At 49.6% G+C, this 19,337-nt stretch overlaps 1 protein-coding gene across 1 annotated transcript in view; it reads left to right on the top strand.

Moving 5' to 3' along the window:
- EGFLAM (EGF like, fibronectin type III and laminin G domains) overlaps nt 1–19,337 on the top strand; it is a 129,291-nt gene that overhangs the window by 72,511 nt on the left and 37,443 nt on the right. Inside the window, exons 7-12 of the mRNA XM_028131252.2 lie at nt 514–680; nt 13,591–13,706; nt 14,272–14,587; nt 15,475–15,575; nt 17,076–17,176; nt 17,859–18,003. Coding sequence (XP_027987053.2) covers nt 514–680; nt 13,591–13,706; nt 14,272–14,587; nt 15,475–15,575; nt 17,076–17,176; nt 17,859–18,003 — 946 coding nt within the window. The remainder of the gene's footprint in view (nt 1–513; nt 681–13,590; nt 13,707–14,271; nt 14,588–15,474; nt 15,576–17,075; nt 17,177–17,858; nt 18,004–19,337) is intronic.

The raw sequence follows: 19,337 nt of genomic DNA, 5'->3' as shown, positions 1-19,337 counted from the left end.
GTTCTACAGTTTTACTCGGAGTAGGAAGAATGGCCACGGACAGAATCTGCCTGGGTTTTCCCATGGCGATTCCTACAAATTAGTCACCCCATAAAACTTTTATTTGTTTATTTTGTGAACAGCCTGTGAGCCCACGGAGTCTGTGCTCCCCTGACCTCTGGGAGTGGGGCTGTCAGGGGAAGCTGGTCTATGAAACATCTGCAGGCCGGAGCCCTGGAAACGAACTCCCATGGGGATCTCTGTGCACAGCCACGGCCCTGCGAGGAGCAGGCGGCTGGTCCTCACGCGGGGTTTAAACACTGGCCCTGAGAAGGATCTGCCTGCTTTTGCTGGGAGGCACCTGAAAACGACGACCTATGATTGAAAATCAAGCTGGCTCTCAGATAGGGACGGTCCCCTGTTTTCACAAGCCTTGCTTGCGGAGTTCAATGCCATTGGTGTGCAGGGCCGCAGCGCCCCTCTCCTCTGCGCCTGACCGCGCTTCTTGTTTATCTCGTTCTTTCCCCAATCAAGGCCAGATTTCGACAACAGTTGGACCTTCATCCAAGAGCGGATCCAGATGGACTCCATGGTTATCAGGGGCCTCGATCCGGACACCCACTACCAGTTTGCCGTGAGAGCCATGAACCCCCACGGCCGCAGCCCGCGCAGCCCGCCCAGCCACACCGTCCGGACCTCCCGTGAGTACCAGGCCCCTAGGGCTGAGGTCGCCTCCTGAGGACCCACTAAGTGCCCTGCGGAAGGGCAGCCAGGGCCCGGACTCTTGGGCCTTTTCTGCGACCGTTTCCCAGCCCTTTGGAAGCCCTTCCAGCAGGGACACGGGCTGTTTCTATGGCCACGCGAGGTCAGCGGAGGATTTATTTTTGCACCATCCTTGGGGAGCGTGAGGTCAGTTTTCTTTCACGACCGCAGGAACAGAGCACATACCACGGCCTCCCACACTTTTTATCCTTTGAGATAATGGGTTCATTTTAAAACCACAGGATTTAAAATAATGCGCCCAGATGCTTCGGGGCTATAGTGTTCGCTTGCAAATCAAGGGCGCCCAGGTAAGCCAGTCCCTCGGAGGAGGGTCAGGGAGAATCAAAGGCGTCACTGGTGTGCTGACACCTGCCGGGGCCCTGATGGCAGAAGTTCCCGTCGGTCCCAGCGCCTCTCCGGGGCTGGGGGTGCTGGGTGGTTGGCAGATCTGCTGGGCATTTTTTCAAAATGTCAGATTAAACTCTTATTACAGTCCATAGCTTAAGGAGCTCCCCCAGGATGGATTCAGGAACCACTTCAGTTACTTGGACCTCCTTGCCAATCCCTGCTTAGAAATCTTTGTCTTTTGAAAGTGGGGGGCACATGTACCTAAAGCTGGAACCCTGTGTAGCCGGGAGGTCTCAGAACTGAAACTTGGAAAACTGTCATCTTTTCAGTTTTGCCAGTAAATTCCTCCAAGTTTCTGTCTGAAGGGCCCTGCTGTCGCCCTGAGTCCCCTGTCCCAGGAAGGCAGCCCACCCCACACTGTCCCTTGGCTTTCCATTGGCCGGTGCGGAGCCCTATTTCTATTGGTTAGTCCAGTGGTCGGCAAACTCATTAGTCAACAGAGCCAAATATCAACAGCACAACGATTGAAATTTTTTTTGAGAGCCACATTTTTTAAACTTAAACTTCTTCTAACGCCACTTGTTCAAAATAGACTCGCCCAGGCCGTGGTATTTTGTGGAAGAGCCACACTCAAGGGGCCAAAGAACCGATTGTGGCTCTCAAGCCGCAGTTTGCCCACCACGGGTTAGTGCATCTGAATAAACTCCTCCCCTCTCCTCACAGGACACCCACACAGCTGACTTCCAAGGTTACGGCTCTTATCAGGGGTGGAGAGTCACCAAGTCCTAGGAATGTGGGCTCTTCTGAGAGCAGCCCTTAGCCTAACCGTGGGTGTCAGGCTTCTTCCTTCACAATGAACTGTTGGGGGATATGGAGACGTGATGAGGACACACACCCCTACATACACAATAACTATGATCACCCCAATAACTGTTAAATTCCTCTTCTTCTTTCGAGTTTAGGAGCTAAAACTCCCCAGGCGTATGACCAGGAATGAAGCACCTTCTTCCTAGAAATGCTAACGATTCTGTTTCAAACCCAGGGAGGGCCTCCTTCCCCCCCGCTGGCTGAGATCTGTGCTATAGTCTTTGGTTAAACTTTGTGCTGCATGACCCAAAACTGGGGTGACAGGAGCCTGGGCACGCCTCAGCCTTGGATCTGACTGTACTTCGAGCGTGGAGTTTGTCTTTACGACAAACGAGGCAGTCACACGCTCACCCCACTCTGCGAGCTGACCCACACTCACTTTCTTCCTTCATCCCTAGTGTCTCCTTCCCCACAGAGGCAGGACACGGGAAGGATGAGATGGCCCTGGGTGTGGGTGTGGACATTGGAGTCGGGGGAAGGGATGTGGGGTGGGGCATCTCTTGATCTTTCTCTTTTTAAACTGAAGCCTGGGTCTGGTCTTGGAGTTCCTGATAATCATTGCCCCCTGGGTGGATCCCAGTTTTGTGGACTAAAGTAGGATAAGGTATGTGAAAGTACTTTACAGACATGTAGTGGTTTTTTATTGGATTTATTGGGGTGACGCTGGTTAAAATTACACAGGTTTCTGGTGTACGATTCTACAATACTTCGTCTGTATATTGTATTGTGTGTTCACCACCCCAACAGATACGTAATGTCTCATTACAATGGGTCTCCTGTGCTAAGTAAAAAGTTACCATTTCAAAGTAATTGTGTGCAGGGGAGGTGGCTGACTCAGTGAAAACTCTCAATCATGAAATAGTCTTAAATAAATATAATTTAATGGCTTTTACATATATACAGTTACTCAAATAAGGATAACAGAAAAAGAATCTGTTAGATGGCCTAGTCACGGATACTAAGAATGTGCTATAATTCGTATTTCAGTCATTTTTTTTTCTCATGATCACTTCCAATGTTTTAGAGATCCCTGTGTTCCGGCACATTCACACTGCTTATTTGCTTTTAGTTTAGACTGTAATTTTGTTTCCAAAACCCATTTTCCAATATATAAAATCCCCTAATTTCCAAGGAGCACTTATTTGGATCACAATGGATTCTGGATATCAGAGCGGCCGCTGTGAGTCTCCTGTGAGCCAGACACCACACTGAGCGTGCTCCCCGGCAAACCCCGTACTAATCCTCACAAACCACCTTGCGCTGGAGGAACGGTGGCCCTTTCCCTAGGTTTTTACAGAGTGCGCTTTTGAAGGGTTGTGGATTTTGCCAAGAATAAAAATTACAAAGGTAGGATTTGAACTCGGGTTTGGCTGCCTGAAAAGCCACTTCCCTGAGTGAGATTCAAATTAAAGGTGGTTCTTATTCTTCTAATGCCAATAGCATGGGAATGGTAAGGTCAACAATTAAACAAAATGGACTGAGGAAGTTCTGGCAGCACAGGACAAACCTATAAGATTTTTTTCATTGAAAACTTGGAGGTAGCCCTGGCTAGTGTGGCTCAGTTGGTTGGGTGATGTCCTGTGCACCAAAGAGTTGCTAGTGTGATTTCTGGTCAGAGTACATGCCAGGGTTGTGGGCTAGATCCCGAGTGGGGGGTGTGCAGGAGGCAAACGATTGATGTTTCTCTCACATTGATTATTCTCTCTCTCTCTCTCCCCTTTCTGCTCTCTCTCTTTAAAATCAATTTTTAAAATATTTTAAAAAACCTTGTGAGGTACACTGTCCTTACATACCAGCCTGAAATTCACCCAGTATGCATTCGTATAGCCCTGGGACGCTGCAGCCAGCAGCCCTTCTGATTGGTTAGACCCAAGTCCAACCAGAGGTAAATCGTTTGAACGTGGCCTTGAAGGAATTTGTGAGAACAGTATTTCCAGCTGTTGGGCTTTCCCACTCGCTGCTCCTCTTCCTCCCCCCCTCAGGGTCCTTCCTTCCTCGCCATTTTCTTGCTGTGATGTCCACTTTGCTCCCTAAGCAGTGAACTTCGGTACAGAATGTTCAAGTTGGCTACTGAGGCAGAGTGCTCAATGGGAACCTTAGATCCCACCCTGGACACGGCCAATCACTGGACTCCTCTTGCCTATTTTAGCCTACGCCCACCTCCTTCCAAAGGAAAAATAACATTTCTGCTCTCTTACTGACAAGCATTGACTTCCCTATTAATGCCAGACCCTATTAGCAGCTTAGTTGCTCAATGGGAACACTGGTAGATCTCAGTTGCTTTTGTGTCCGTAGTTACCGAAAGCCAGGGCCAGAGTCTTCCTCCATTAGCGCTCAGCCCAGCGAGGAGGGAGGAGGGTTTTGAAGGCTTCACTGGAGTGTTGCTAGGCATACCCAGCATCCACATCTTAGCTCCACAAAGTCACTGTACAACGGACCAAGATCCTAAGATGTTTTAGTGTCCGTGTCCTCAAATGAGAAATGGAGCATTTCACTGACCTTGACCGATAATGATGCTGCCTGTGTTTACGTCCATCCTTGTACTGGAGACTGTCCTCCCAGCACCCATTCTGTTAGGAAACACAAAGGCCAAGGTCACGGTCCAGTCCGGTCTCTCACCCTATCCTGCTCGATTTTTTAAGAACTACCAACAACATTATAATCTGCCTCAGTGTTTCATGGCATTCTTTTATCCCCGTGATTGATTTTATAGATTAGCCCATCAGAACAGGGGGCCCTGTGGAACCTCACCGCCACGGGGCCACGCGTGGCTTGGTGGGACATGTGTTTGCCCCGCCAGGCAGTCACTTATTCTCTGGGAGCCAAGAAGGATGGAACCAGTAATACAAACGTGAACTATAAATAATAGAAACGGCAGACGTCAGGAAGTGTTTTCTTTTTACCACAGACACATGAAATGAAATGAAAAACAACTCACCTGTGTGACCAGCTTTAGGATCATAACAACCTTCCCTGGGAGGTCATCTCATCCTGGCGCCCTAAGCCACTTACTTCTCGTGTTCTATGCTCATGATGCGGGCAGAGAGAAGGGAAGTTGGTACCCTCAGGGCGGTGCCCAGTAGAAGGTGTTCTTTTCTTCGTATCAAAAGTCACTTTTCTCTTCCCCACCCGGGGGCGTTGGCACCCTGTTTTCTCTGCTGGAACTCTCCCTCCCCAGATCCTCCCGTGGCCATCCCTCAGGCAGGCTTCCCTCTCACTGTTACCCAGGCCCCATTTCCTGCTTGATTTTCTCCGTAGCCCTTTCGCTGCCTGAAACTATTTATTATCTGTATCGACCCTCCCGTATAAGCTCCAACTGGAGTTGGAATGCCTTGTTCAAGGTTGTGTTCCCAACACCCTGTACAAAGCAGGAGCTCAATAAATATTGATTGAGTACGTGAATGGCTGAATAGGACTTAACACGGACTCCTTTGGGGGCTGGATAACTTTCCACTGCTACTGGCTGGGGAATTCAGAGGAGATGGGAGGAGAAAGTGGGTCTAGAAACCTTTGGGTTGCCCCAATGGCTAAGTTCATAAGCAAAGTCGAACTCCAAGAATTGTCAAGTGACACCAATAAGAGCAAAGTAAATACAGTAAAAGAGGGAGGGAGGAAAGAAGGAAGGACGGGAGAAAGCAAATCCCTGAGGACTAAGTCCAAGGCAATAAAGATGGTGAAGAGGTGTTTGAGAGAGATCCCAGCGATGAAGAGTGTAAGTGAGGAAGAGAGACACGTTCTAACCAAGCCCTTGTTTTGCTCCTGTGCTATTTCTTGATCATTAGAATAAACTTTATCATTTCTACACTAAATTTCTCCTCCCATGCTAATAGGTCTGATTCTGGTCTCAGAACCTCAGAGACCACATAGGGAGGTGGGAGAGATGTTTGATTTGTTTGGTTTTTGCTTTATTCTCCCCACAATCCAATTTCTTCAACAGTTTCAGAAACTTCTTCTTCTACCGAGCTGAGGCAAGCCCAGCCTGGCTCAAAGCAATCAAATTTCTCCGCTAACCCCGACTCCACAGTGTTCCCCCTGCCCTCCTCCCCGCCACCCTCATCCCTAGATAGTTCTAGGGACCGTTCTCAAAGGTCCCCAGAACTGGAAGGAAGCTGGGCAGAAGCAGGAAGCTTATAGGATAAAGAACAAGAGAGGGAGAAGCAGGAAGTAGCTAAGGAAGGGGGAAATGGTGCAGCGCTGAGTTGGCTTGGCGTTTGCGGATTGACGGGCACGAGGCCGGTGGCTCTGGTCCAGCGGAGCATCTGCAGGGACCCTGACTGTGCGTCTGCTGGGGTGGCGCCCGGCAGGAGCGGCTGCATCTTGGGCCGTGACCTTTCAACGGTACAAAGCAGGTGGCAGTCCGATTGGGCCTCTGGGACGTAGTAGGCTGAACTCAGGAGAGTCTCCAGGAAATGTGGGGAATCCTCCTATGGGTAGCAATTTTGCCAAACTTGGAAGGAATCAGTTCGTGCACATGAATGAAATTGTCGCCTTGAAAGGTATCCCTGCAATTCACCGTTCTCACGCATGTTCTGACGGAAGCATCGGACCCGGAGAGCTTGCGAGCCAGCTGCTTTCGGGCAGGTCTGTGCTGCTCCTGCGGCCGAGAGAGGAGCGGAGGGGGGCTTGCTTCCCCGGCATTGCTCCGGGAGCCTGGGATAAGTAGGCCCATAAATTGGCGAGCTTGCGGATTTGTAAATCTTCAGAAGGCGAGACGAACGAGGAGACGGAGGAAGAACAAGTCGTTTGTTTTACTCAGCGCCGAGGCAGTCTGCATGCTAAGTGTGCAGCCCGACGCAGACATAAGTTAGGGTCTGACTTTGCATCCGGGCGCCCGCACGGTCCTCGATTCTGCACGTGCTGCAGCCTCCCCGCGTGTAAATCTGGGTGACAGCCTGTTCCCAGGCTTTATTGGTTCTGAGGGAAATGATTCACTTCGCTGTTTACACTCCTGCTACCTGTGACGCTCCTCTGAGGCCTTCGACGTCTTCCATCACCACACAGTTACTTAGAACCGTGCGCCGAGATTTACCCCCTCTGACTAGTCAGGGGAGAGAGACTAGGCAAATGAGAAGCAAATATAATTTCCCAAACAAAAGGCGCTCGCGGAGCTCCGGGTCAGCCGCAGCCTCTGTCCATCAATCCGCCGCAGGCAGCGGCCGCCTCTTTACTCCTCCCCGTCTCAATGGATTTGCACACGTTAACATGTTGGAGTGAGTTAACACAAGCCTTAACGATTTTCCCTTTGCTTCCCTCCGTTTTCTTGTTACCCATTTTGTTCTCTCTCTCTGGGACTCCTCATCCCATGGTTGTTCTGTACTGCCCTTCCGTTGGGGCACTTCCTGTTTTTACACAGTTCTCCATGCGGATGGTGTCTTCGCATCTCAGCTCCTGAATCACTTGGGTTCTCTGATGGGCCACGATCGTGCGTTAGCTCAGTGAAGTTATAGCAAATCAGCCCAACACAGCGAGAGACGTACCGGGTGTGTGTGTGGGGGGGTGGGCACAGTGACAGACATATGGGAGGACACAGGGAGAGACGTACAGGAGGGACACAGGCCTGCTGGCCAAGTCTGCTGGATCTCATCCAATTATGCAGCCCAACGTGGAACAAATAGGTACGAACATGTGCAAGTCAGAGACAATCCTGGGAGAAAAGACGGCTTTTCTAATGATCTCAGGTGTCACCAGGCTCCTGGCAGGAGAGAGAGGCACGTGCAGTTGGGTCATTTGACATGAGTTTAGCGGAGGGACTATTTGCACAAGTTCTGACAGACGCAAGGAAATCAAGAGGAAGCAATGACCAGCTCCTGGAGACAGACAGGGAGGGCCAACGGGCAAGAGCTGCGACCTTTTGGCCACGCGTCCCGGGACAACCTCTTAGGATGGAGGTTGCTCTGACTCCTTTTCCTCCCTCCTCCACTCTCCTGCGGGGGCTTCCTCATGTGCGGAACACAGCGGGAGCCACACGGAACACAGCGGGAGCCAGACAGGGCAGCCTCCCGGGGCCCAGGGCGGAGTGGAGAAGGGCAGGGTGGTTCTGGGGACATCGGGAAGAAGTCCACAAGGAGGAATAGTATCATCTCCTATAGTCAGAGAATGGCGCCTTTTATGTGGGTTCCAAAGCCATGAACCATTTTTTGGTCTTTCACTCTTACAGACTTAGGCACAGACCTTACCTCATTCATCTTTGCCTGTTTACATACTACAGTGAACATAGGGCATCGTCAGACCTCACAGTCGAATGCTGTTGACTGAGGGTTTGTGAACTCCGAGCCGGGAAGGACTGCCTCAGTCAGCCGGGAGGACGCAGGCCTGAGTGACCCGGCAGCCTTCTCAGGGCCACCCAGGGGGCAGGTCCTGGGCAGGAACCCAGGCTGCCGTGACCTTGTGAGGGGGAGTCCCATTTTCTAAAGAATCAGTCCCCCACGCTATTTTACACCGTATCCATTGGTTCTTCCAAACTAATATTTAGTGCCTACTGTGTGCCAGGCTCTGTTTCAGATGCTGAGAATTCAGCCGTGAGCAAGACAGACAGAAGGAACCCCTGACCTCACAGAGCTCACCTTCTAGTCAGGCAGGCAGACAGAGAACAAATAAATCTAAAAATGCAGATAGCATGGCAGAGGGAGAAAACAAAACAGGGAAGGTGACGGGCAGTCAGAGAAAGCCTCCTGAGAAGGTGGCATTTGAGCCAGAAGAACGGGGTGACCTCTCTGGATATATCCTGGATCAATTATCTACCTATCAACCTATATATCCTGGATCAATTATCTAGCTAGCCAGCCAGCCACCCTTTGTAGGAAGAGCATTGCAGGTAGATGCCAAGGTCCTGACGCAGGCGCATCCCGGGGCGTTCCTTGTTCAGGGAGGGAAAGGAGGTCTGTGAGCTGGACTGGTAGATCTGAGGGAGAAGAGTGGAAGGAGATGAGGTCACAGTTGGTGGTGGCTGATTAGGACCTAGGAGACCACAGGAGGCCACTGGACTTAGCTTTTGCTCAAAGAGAGATAGGAAGACTGGAAGGTGGGTGGAGGGGTGGAGGGTGGCGTTTGATCAGGTTTCAGCAAATTCGCTCTCACTGGTTTGTGAAGGCAGGACACTAGAGGGGCAGGGGCAAGAGCAGGGAGGCCAATGCAGTTAGCCGTCCTAATAATCCCAATGCAGAAATAGCTTCCTTGTGGTCTCTAAATAGAAAAGGTAAACCATACTTTTTAAAATATATATATTTTTTTATTGACTTCAGAGAGGAAGGGAGAGGGAGAGAGAGAGATAGAAACATCAATGATGAGAGAGAACCATTGATTGGCTGCCTCCTGCACGCCCCCCACTGGGGATCAAGCTCACAACCTGGGCATGTGCCCTGACTGGGAATGGAAATGGTGACCTCTTGGTTCCTGGGTTGACACTCTGCCGCTGAGCTAAACCCGGCCAGGCAACCATACTTATTATTAGAAAAGAAATACAAACAACATAAAAAAGTGCAAAAAATAAAAACTATGTCTGATCTCAGTATCCAGATATAACGGCTACTCACAATTTGGCATATAATCTCCCAGAATCGTTTTTAATCTAATGATGAAGTCAGAGTACCTGTGTACTTTTTTGCATAACACAATGCTATATACATCTCTGAATGTAAGTAAGTACAGACCCGCCACATTAATTTTAATAACCATGGTGCATTCCATTATAAAGCTCTACCCCATTTATTTACTAATTATTTTCGATGGACATTTAGCTCGTTTCACTATTTAACGCAAAGCAGAGCCACTCGGCAGTGTCCTGGTTTATCCTTTGGCTTGTCCAGGTTCTTTCCCCTTTGGCTATCTCCACGGAGCACAGTGGGTCAGGATGGTACCGCTCTCTGGTTTTATTGATGGAGAGTCTAATGTGCACAGCCATTGGCAATGTGGGTGGCATTTGACACCCGTGTCTCTTACCTGCTAGTCTAACCTTTAGTATTTTGATAAGTACTATCCATGGTTAAGCACACTTTTGAGAGTGTTTTTTTTTTCCCCCAAAGAAAAAAACCCATCTGCTATGAGGATGAAACTACCCATTGTTTAAGCTCAGGTTTCATAGTGGACGTTTTGGTGGTTCCAGCTTCTCATCCCACCTGCGTGGCGAGCAGAGACCTGTCACGGAACAAGACGGGTGGCCATCTAACTCTAACCCTAGTGTCCACCGCTTTTAAAAATGTGAATGCATGCCCATTCTGGCCCAGTGGAAAGTTCCCCCCATAAGTAGTCTGGATCACACAGTCATAAGGGATTCCAGAGCCCAACGGATTCTGAGGATCATCGACATAAGGAAACCTTTGGAGCAGCGGTCGCCAGCTGGTGGTCCGCAGACCGCTGGTGGTCCGTGAGGTCCGAAAGGTTGGCGACCGCTGCTTTAGGAAATGACCCACAAATGCTCTTTGGGAGCCAGCAGGAAGAGGCACCCCCAGGTGGCGGCAGTTCACAAGTAACCCAGCAGGTGGCGATAGGGCACAGACTCTCAGAGCCCTGGGAGCCCTTTAGAATTAGTTTGGAGCCACTTGAAATGGTTGAGATGCCTTTATACAAACAAACACAGGTTTTGCAGAATAAAAGCCATCCTTAATTTATGAATAGAAATTTGCATTTTGTGTGTTAGTTTTTCTTATAGCGCAGTACCCTTGAACTTGTTTTGCATTCAGTCAGTGGTTTGACTGTTCTGGTTCTAAATAAATGCCTTCCTTTTAATGTTCTCTTTTCCTAATTAACAGAGTGCCAAGTCGAAAAGAGATAAGTTATGCACTTTAATTATAATAGCCCCAGGCTACTGGGAGAATTCTTATCGCTGGCTTGGACTGCACGTTCAGTCTTCACTTAGAAATAGCATGAGTAAAAGCTTCATGTCTCCGCTGGGTCTGAGATCTGAGGCGGCGGGCCCGGCAGGACCCAGCAGCGGCGATCTGGGTTCCCGGCGTCTCCCGGTCATGCTGCGTCTGGCCTTCCCTGTGCGCATTTCCTTCCTATCAAAAACGGAACATGACTGTTAGCCTGGGTTAGTGTGAGAGATGCGGAGTTTGAGATGCTGTGAAGAGTTCTTGAGGATGGCGCCGGGAGTCCAGAATTCCAGATCAGCTCTGCCACCAATGAGCTGCCTCTCTGGGCAAGTCCCATGGACTCCCTGAGCATCAGTTTACTCCTCTGTAAAATGGACTAGTGATGTCTGATCGCTAAGTTCTTGCTACAAAAGTCAAAATTTCTTGGACTCTGAGTCTTGGTAATTCCGTATTCCTTCCCACCCTCTTATCTCACAGTCTTTCTGTCCCCAAACTGAGAAGGAACTTCTGGTTTCTAGGAGATATGTTATATACAGTGAAGAAACAGCAGTTTTTATCCAGTGAGTCATAGGTGCCTTATTTTACTTGTCAAGACGAGCAGAATCTGGATCCATTTCCATTCTCATCATGGTGCCATTTGGTACCTGCAGCCACACGTCGAGGTCCTTTTCTCAAAGGACTGTCCTTCAAGATGGCCTTGCTAGGATGGGTTAGGGGGCAGGAAGCCACGTCTCCTTCTTTGGCCTCAGTTCACACTGACATGAGAAGTTGTGACTGGGAGGTATCTCATGTCTCTTTCAATTCTAAGCTTCCAGGCTGAGGAGGGGGAAGGGACGGGAACGGTGGCAGTTTTGGAGGAATGTCCTTGGGTTTGGGGGCAAAGTCTCACCATGGAAGGCTTCCTCTCCATGCATGTCCCACCGGGCCAGGACGGACAGACAGAGTCCACCGTAGTGTGGAGCGTCGCAGGAGTAGTGTGGAGTGTCTCCTGTGCCGGGTGGAGACCTTGGTGGTTGGAGACCTTGGTGGTTGGAGACTGCATGACACGTTAGTTCAATGGAGGGTGGGAAGGAATAACAAGAGTCTGAAGTATGGTTCTGCCCTCAAGGGGTTCAGAGCCAAGTTGGGAAACACCAGGGCAACATTCTGAGGCGAGGAGTTCAGAAGGTGTGATTACTATCTTAATCGTCTATTGATTTCATCAAGCTGTGGAAGCTGAGTGTGCGCTTACTCTCAGGGGCAAATGTCCGGGTGTGGACAGCCCCACCCAGGAGGAGGTGGAGGAGTGTCTTACAGGTCTTGGCAGCTCCATCTTTTGTGGAGTCACCATTTCTTCTCCAAAAGAGTCTGATGTTTCCTTCTCAAACTATCACTTGAGTTGGATCGTTGGATGATGCCCTGTGTCTCCACAGAATGTGTGTAGCTGGAGGAATGGGAGGCTATGCAGAAGGAGGTAGAAGAGGGAACAGGAGGGCAATGTGGAAAGAGCATTGAGCAGAGTCTTTATTCAGGAGTCAGCTGGTAGACCAGCTTGTGTGTTAAGACTTTTGAAGAGGGGAAAAAAGCTGAAGACACAATTCGGAGTCAGATGATAAGAGGCATGATGTAATCAAAGAGATTCCAAGGATAAATTCTAGCTTTGCCACCTACCATCTCTATGCCTCTAAGCAAGTTCTTTCATCTTTCTGAGTTTAAATCCCCACATGGTAAAATGGGAGTAATAATACCAATTTCAGAGGATTTCAAGAGGATTAACAGAAACAATGTCTGAAAAACTCTTGTCAGGGAGGAAGGGAAAGGGAGAGAGAGATAGAAACATCAATAATAAGAGAGAATCACTGATCAGCTGCCTCCCGCATGCCCTACACTGGGGATCGAGCCTGAAACTTTGGTCAGGGACTTTTTAAGAAAAACACATATAAAACATATAAACATAATATGAACACTCACATGTACCCAACACCTGTCTTAATGAATAGAATATTAGAGAGTATTCTTGAAGGCCCTGGAATGCCTCCTGCACGTCCTTCTCCTAACTTTCCATAGGTATTTTTGGTCACTGTCTTAATCATTCAAACTACATACATATGTATTCTTACATAATATATTAAGTTTTGCTTGCTGTTGACTTTTATATAAATGGCATTACACTGAATATGTTTTGTGGGTTTTTTGTTTTTTTTTGCAACTTATGTTTTTAATATGAAATGATGTGAGATAAAGCCATGCTGATGCATTATTAAATGCCCATTCATTAATTTCCCCTGCTACATAGTATTCTGCTCCATAGATATATCATAATTCGTTTATCCTTTCTCAAATTTGATATTATAAATAACAAATTTGAGATCTTGTTCTGTTACAAATCCTAATGCTGTGAACATGTTTTGCACATCTCCTGGCACACGTGTTTCCAGGTGTTGTAAGTTAGGGTAAGATTGCTGGGTCCAAAGGAATCAATATTTTCTACTCTATTACATATTTCCAAGTGTTTTGCAGAGTGGCTGTAAACATCCAACATCCGAGAATACGAGTCCCCATTGACCCATCCTTGGTGATGTTTTTTGTTGCTCAGCTTTTACCCTTTTGCCAGTCTTGTCGGTATAAAATGGCAGCTCTTTCGGGGTCTAATTGGCACTTTCTTGATTACTTATGAGATGAACCCTGTTTTGTGTTTTTTGGTCATGATCCTTCGTCTTCAGTGTTGACTTCTTTGGGTGCCCGCCACATCCCAGTGTCTTCGGCGCAGCTGTGTGCGGCTGAATGCGGGTGGGCGAGGGGCGGAGGGTGTGTTGACAGCAGTGTGCTTCTTTTCTCTGGGAAGGCCCCGAGGAGGAGGGAAGTGGCCGCTACGGACCCCGTTACCTAACGAACACGGGAGTCGGCGAGGATGATGATGGATTTGAAGACGACTTAGATTTGGATATTTCCTTCGAGGAGGTAACAAAATCTCTGCTGTTAAAACCCAGGTGTTTTTGTTTTCTTGCTGAACTAGGTAATTTGGCCAATGGGCTGTAAGCATTTTACGTAAAACTGACTTAAATGGGCTCGTTTGCCTTGAATACATCTATTCCCTCTGACTATTAGGCTCCCGGCGATCATAAATGAGTAATAACTAAAGGCCAACCTTGCTGATGTTCTGTGCCTGCCGACTTCCAATCTGGCCAGAACACACTGAGATTTCCCACCAAGTCCAATCTTACACAGTTAGGTATTACAAGCAAATGAGCAGGTCCTTGACAATTCCATCTTCGTGATATTGTAATAATAAGAAGAATAAACAACCATATAATATCAGCTTTACTGCTGATTTCCTGACTAATACAAAGCAAGGTACCAAAAGTCCTCGAGCCTCAAGTTCTTTAGCCATAAACTGGGGTCGGGACTGTCTGCCCCGCCTACATCCCGGGGTATCAAAAGTGACCATGTTTTCAAGTGTTCGGCATCCACCATAAGAAGGCCGTCTAATTCCTGGTGCTCTGTCTCAATCCTTTCCTGGCTGCAGGTGAAACCACTTCCTGCTACCAAAGAAGGGAATAAAGTGTTGGTCGAATCCAAGTTTGTGCCAAGATCAAACCCAAAGACCGTTGCGAGGCTGGGCCCCCCGACTCCAGCCTCTCTCCCTCCGGCTGCGGTGGCTCCCCAGCCCACTCCGCTGAAGAGAGAAGGGAAGAAAGGCATGCCTGCGGCGCCCAGGCTCTTTGACATGCCGTGCGATGAGACTCTCTGCCCCGTTGACAGCTTTTGTGCCAATGACTACACCCGGGGGCGCTCACGGTGCCACTGCAACCTGGGCAAAGGTGGTGAGAGCTGCTCAGAAGGTAGGCCCTCGGTGGGGGGCAAGGACACGGCGGTGGGTTGGCCCCATTGGATGCCAGGGGGCAGGCTCGCTGTCCACTCTGGTTTCTTCTAACCCTTTGTCTAAGATAAGCCTCTTCTTTTTTTTTCAATATATTTCCATTGATTTCAGAGAGGAAGGGAGAGGGAGAGAGAGAAACATTAATGATGAGATAGAATCACTGATCGGCTGCCTCTTGCACGCCCCACACTGGGGATCGGGCCTGCAACCCGGGCACGTGCCCTGACCGGGAATCAAACCACGACCTTCTGGTTCATAGGTCGATGCGCAACCACTGAGCCATGCCGGTTGGGCCTAAGATAAGCCCCTTCTTCCCTGTCTAAGTCATTACATGAGCTACACAGGGCAAACATGAGGCCACTTCCATTGAGTCTAGTTAGACAGCAGCCCTACTGCTAAGTGTGCCAAACGGGTAATACCTGTGATGCAGTGACTAAAGCATCCCGGTGGCACCTCGGGGAAGTGGGCTTTCCGTTAGTCACAGCTCTACTGAAGCAAGTGCCGCCGGGATATGTGCATGCAAACTGGGAAAGGGCTTAATGCGCCCGCGCACATCACAGACGCACCGCTGGAAGCAGGCGTCGGTGATGGTGACCCCACAGCCACCGTTTCTGTGTAGGGAAGCGGTGACGGTCTCCAAAGGCCCAGGCTCCCCCTGAGAACTCCAGGAGCTCAGAGTCCCCAACCACGAGGACTCTAGGTGTGACAAGTAGAGAAAAGAAGAGAGTGAAGGAGGTTGAGCCGATGAGAGGTTTCACTCAGGGACCCCCACGCAGCGGTGCATGTTGATTTTTGCATTTGAAGAAGAAGAGGGAAACGACCTGTTTCCGTGTTGTCTTCTCTTCTCAGATGTTGCTGTACAGTACCCTCAGTTCTTCGGCCACTCCTATGTAACCTTTGACCCCCTGAAGAACTCCCATCAGGCGTTTCAAATCACTCTGGAATTCAGGGTAAGAAGGATTCCTTGTTTGATGGGTGTCCACTGGACATCCTATCACAGGGGGGAGGAGGAGAGGGGAGAGGGGCTGGGAGGGAAGTAGCAAAGGTCAATAGGGCACAGACCCTGCCCTGAAACCTGTTCCCAGGGCAGCAGGGAGGTCGGGCTCCTTCACTCATTCAAGGGCGCCAGTGAGGGGGTGGGTGCTGTGTGTTATTGAACTGTGCAGGTGGCTGGCCTGAGGGTGCCCAGAGAGAAGGTTTGGGTCCCAGCCATGATGCTCATAACAGGGACTCCTCCCTGGCCAGGACGTCAGAAGGCATAATGCATCCTCATCCCAAAACCGCTTTCAAAGGGAGCCCAGATGTGTGCCCTCGTTGCTGAGGCTGGAGCAGAACAAATAAAAGCTGAAATGTGCGTCCCTCGCATAGAGTGAGGCCAGTAGATGCCCTCCGCTCTGAACCCACTGCAGATAGGATCCAGTCGCCACTTCAGCTTAAAGTGGTTCTCCTGTGTATCTCAGACGACAGGAAAATGTCTGGAGATCTGGAAACAAGTCCTCTTTGAGGTCATGGTCACAATGTGTTGTTGTTGTTGTAGTTTTTAATTGACTTTAGAAAGAGAGGAAGGGAGAGGGGGAGAGAGAGAACCATCGATTTGTTGTTCCACTCATTCATGCACCCACTGGTTGATTCCCGTGTGTGCCTGATCCGGGATCGAACCTGCAACCCTTGTGCATCAGGACGATGCTCCAGCCCACTGAGCTACCCGGCCAGGGCCTGGTCACGATGTGGAGCGTCCACAGGGGTCCTCAAACTTTTTAAACAGGGGTCCAGTTCACTGTCCCTCAGACCGTTGGAGGGCCAACTATAGTTTAAAAAAAAGTATGAACAAATTCCTATGCACACTGCACATATCTTATTTTGAAGTAAAAATACAAAATGGCAAAAACACCTGCATGTGGCCCGCGGGCCGGAGTTTGAGGACGCCTGGTCCAGAAGATGATGGGTCACACTCCAGGAGAGCCAACGTGGGTGAAAAGCAAACCAGCTGTCCGATGGGCTGTTCTCCCTGTCCTGTCCTCCTGACAGAAGGGGAGAAGAAGCAAATTTGCACGCCTCTGAGGGAGGGAAGTAAAAAACAAAATAAAGGAAAACCGCAGGCAGCTGCTGGAGAGAACAGAATTGATGAGACGAGAGCTGCCTCCCCGTGGCCCTGGTCTCTGCCGTGGGTTTCCTGAGGCTCTGCTGGCGGGTCCAGAGAACAAGCAAAGAGCAGGTGGAACACGAGGCGGCCTCCCCTTTATCGCCGCCTTGGCGTTGCTCACACAGTGTGTACCCCTGCCCTCGGGGTGCTGGGACCAGGTACCTGGGATTCACTGGGCGCCACGTGCTTGTCCTGTGGTAGGCCCACCGGGGAGCACGCTCAGGGTTCACGCCCATGCGTGTGTCCAGTTGGCGCGTTACGGACCGGGCAGTGCTCATCGTCCCTGTGGCTTTTGTTTGTCCGACAGGCAGAGGCGGAGGACGGCTTACTGCTCTACTGCGGGGAGAGCGAACACGAGAGGGGCGACTTCATGGCCCTGGCCATCATCCGACGCTCGCTCCAATTCAGGTAACTCCGCCGAAAGCCCACGGATGTTTTAATACCACCTTACGTTATATTTCCATTTTTATAGTGTGAAAAAAGTAAATGCAGAATGGGTTTTCTTTTTAATGTTTTTATTGATTTCAGATTGGAAGGGAGAGGGAGAGAGAGATAGAAACATCATGATGAGAGAGAATCATCGATCAGCTGACTCCGCATGCCCTACACTGGAGGCCGAGCCCACAACCCGGGCATGTGCCCTGACCTGGAATCGAATCATGACCTCCTGGTTCATAGGTCAATACTCAACCACTGAGCCACGCAGGCTGGGCCAGAATGGGTCTTTGTAGACAGGGAGGAGTGTGCCTAAGGTGGACGTGGGCCAGTTTACTTAATACTGGAGCATCAGGGCCAGAGGTGACCTTTGCAGAATCAGGTACCTGACAACCATTCATTCGTTCAACAGCAAGTGTTTCTTGAGCACCCACATGTGGGCAGATTGAAGATAACTAGACCACTAGACGGACGTCGTCCCAGAGAACAGCTTCTAGCTCTTCCGGGCACACATGTAAACTGCCCCTGGCTCTTGTAAACCTAATTCTGAGCGCACTGGCTCTCAGAGAGGCCGTCAGCCCGAGATGATGTCCCTGGGATCTGAACACACAACGAGCTGATGGATCAAAGGATCTTTCCTTTTCCTCCTCCGCAGGTTTAACTGTGGAACTGGGGTTGCCGTCATCGTAAGTGAGGCCAAAATCAAGCTAGGGGCCTGGCACACGGTCACACTCTACAGAGATGGGCTGGACGGGCTGCTGCAGCTAAACAACAACACGCCCGTGACGGGCCAGTCCCAGGTGAGTCCCCGCACGCCCTGCCCACCCACCTGGCACCCACCAGAGGCATCTTGAGGGCCCACCACAGAGCGGAAGCACACTTGGCAGGACTCGGATTCCAGGTGGGCCGTTGTTCATGGAGCGGAGCTCGGGCGTGCGCCTGTGGGATATTGCCACCCCTAGGGGGTGCTGTCAGGGCACACGTCCATCCCCCATCTGCGCAGGAGAGCAGAATCTGCAAGCATCATCGCGGTGGGCGCCCGGGGACAGGTTCTTTCTCCACAAGGACAGGAAAGCCCGGGGCAGAGGGAGCGCCACTGTCAGTGCCAGATGCGAAGCTGGCTTCTGAGACGGGTGTTGCAATCCTGCGGCTTCAGAAAATAGTTCCAAGAGGTTCACTTGGTTCCATCGGCAGGAATCGTCCATTCGCCTACCTTTTTTTGGGGACCATGATTATAGGAAGTGGTGAAATAATTTACCCGTTGGGCTACTCAGCAAATCGCCCAGGTATTCACATATTTGTCATGCTTGGGGCAATTTTAGAACTGTGTTTGGAATAAACAGTTTGGGTTAGCAACCCACCAAGGAACCGAACCTATAATTATAATCAGTCAGCTGTCCGTATTCTCTGAGGGAAAATGTAGCAAGAAGGCCTTTGTGTGTATGTGGAGAGCTTCCTCCCTGCCTGGGCTCTTCGCTCCTCTGTGCTGGCGAGACATGTTATATGAAGGGCCATGCCTTGCTGATACCCGGTAATGTGGACCCTGATGGTTCCAAAGGAACAGAAATTCAAGATAATGACTGTGAATCCAGTGAGATCACGTATGCATACGTTTCTAAGGAAGGAAAAGACAGAATAAATCAACTACAGAGTCACATCAATGCCAGAACAATAGGTCCATATGATTAAAATTAAGTTTGATGGGAATAAAGAAGCTTTGAACTTGGGTCCAAAATACTAACATGAAAAAAAGGATGAAGAAGCTATAATAGAAGCAACACCTCTGAAAATGGCATAAGGTTTAAGCAAGGAAGTTCTATGAAGGTTAATAAACAGAACCATGTAGTAACAACAAGCTAATGAAATGATAGGTTGCATTAATAGAGGCATACCATCTAGAAAAAGGGAGGTGATAATTCTGTTTTATTCTGGTGACTATATGTAATGGTGACTGATCACTTGGATCATTTGATTGTGTTCAGATCTGTGACCACACTCTCAGAGGTTTATAGAAAAACTGGAGCATGTGCAACAAGCAGTCAATGAAACAGGAAGATGAGTTGAAATCCCTGGAGTGATTAATTGAAGGAGGGTGGTTTAGTGTGGAGAAGAGAAGATGAAGGTGTGGAGGGTA

The sequence above is a fragment of the Eptesicus fuscus genome, chromosome 4 (genome assembly GCF_027574615.1).
Source record: "Eptesicus fuscus isolate TK198812 chromosome 4, DD_ASM_mEF_20220401, whole genome shotgun sequence".
In the NCBI taxonomy this organism is placed as follows: Eukaryota; Metazoa; Chordata; class Mammalia; order Chiroptera; family Vespertilionidae; genus Eptesicus; species Eptesicus fuscus.
Note: the sequence above shows the minus strand (reverse complement) of the source record. Positions and strands in the feature narration are given on the sequence as shown.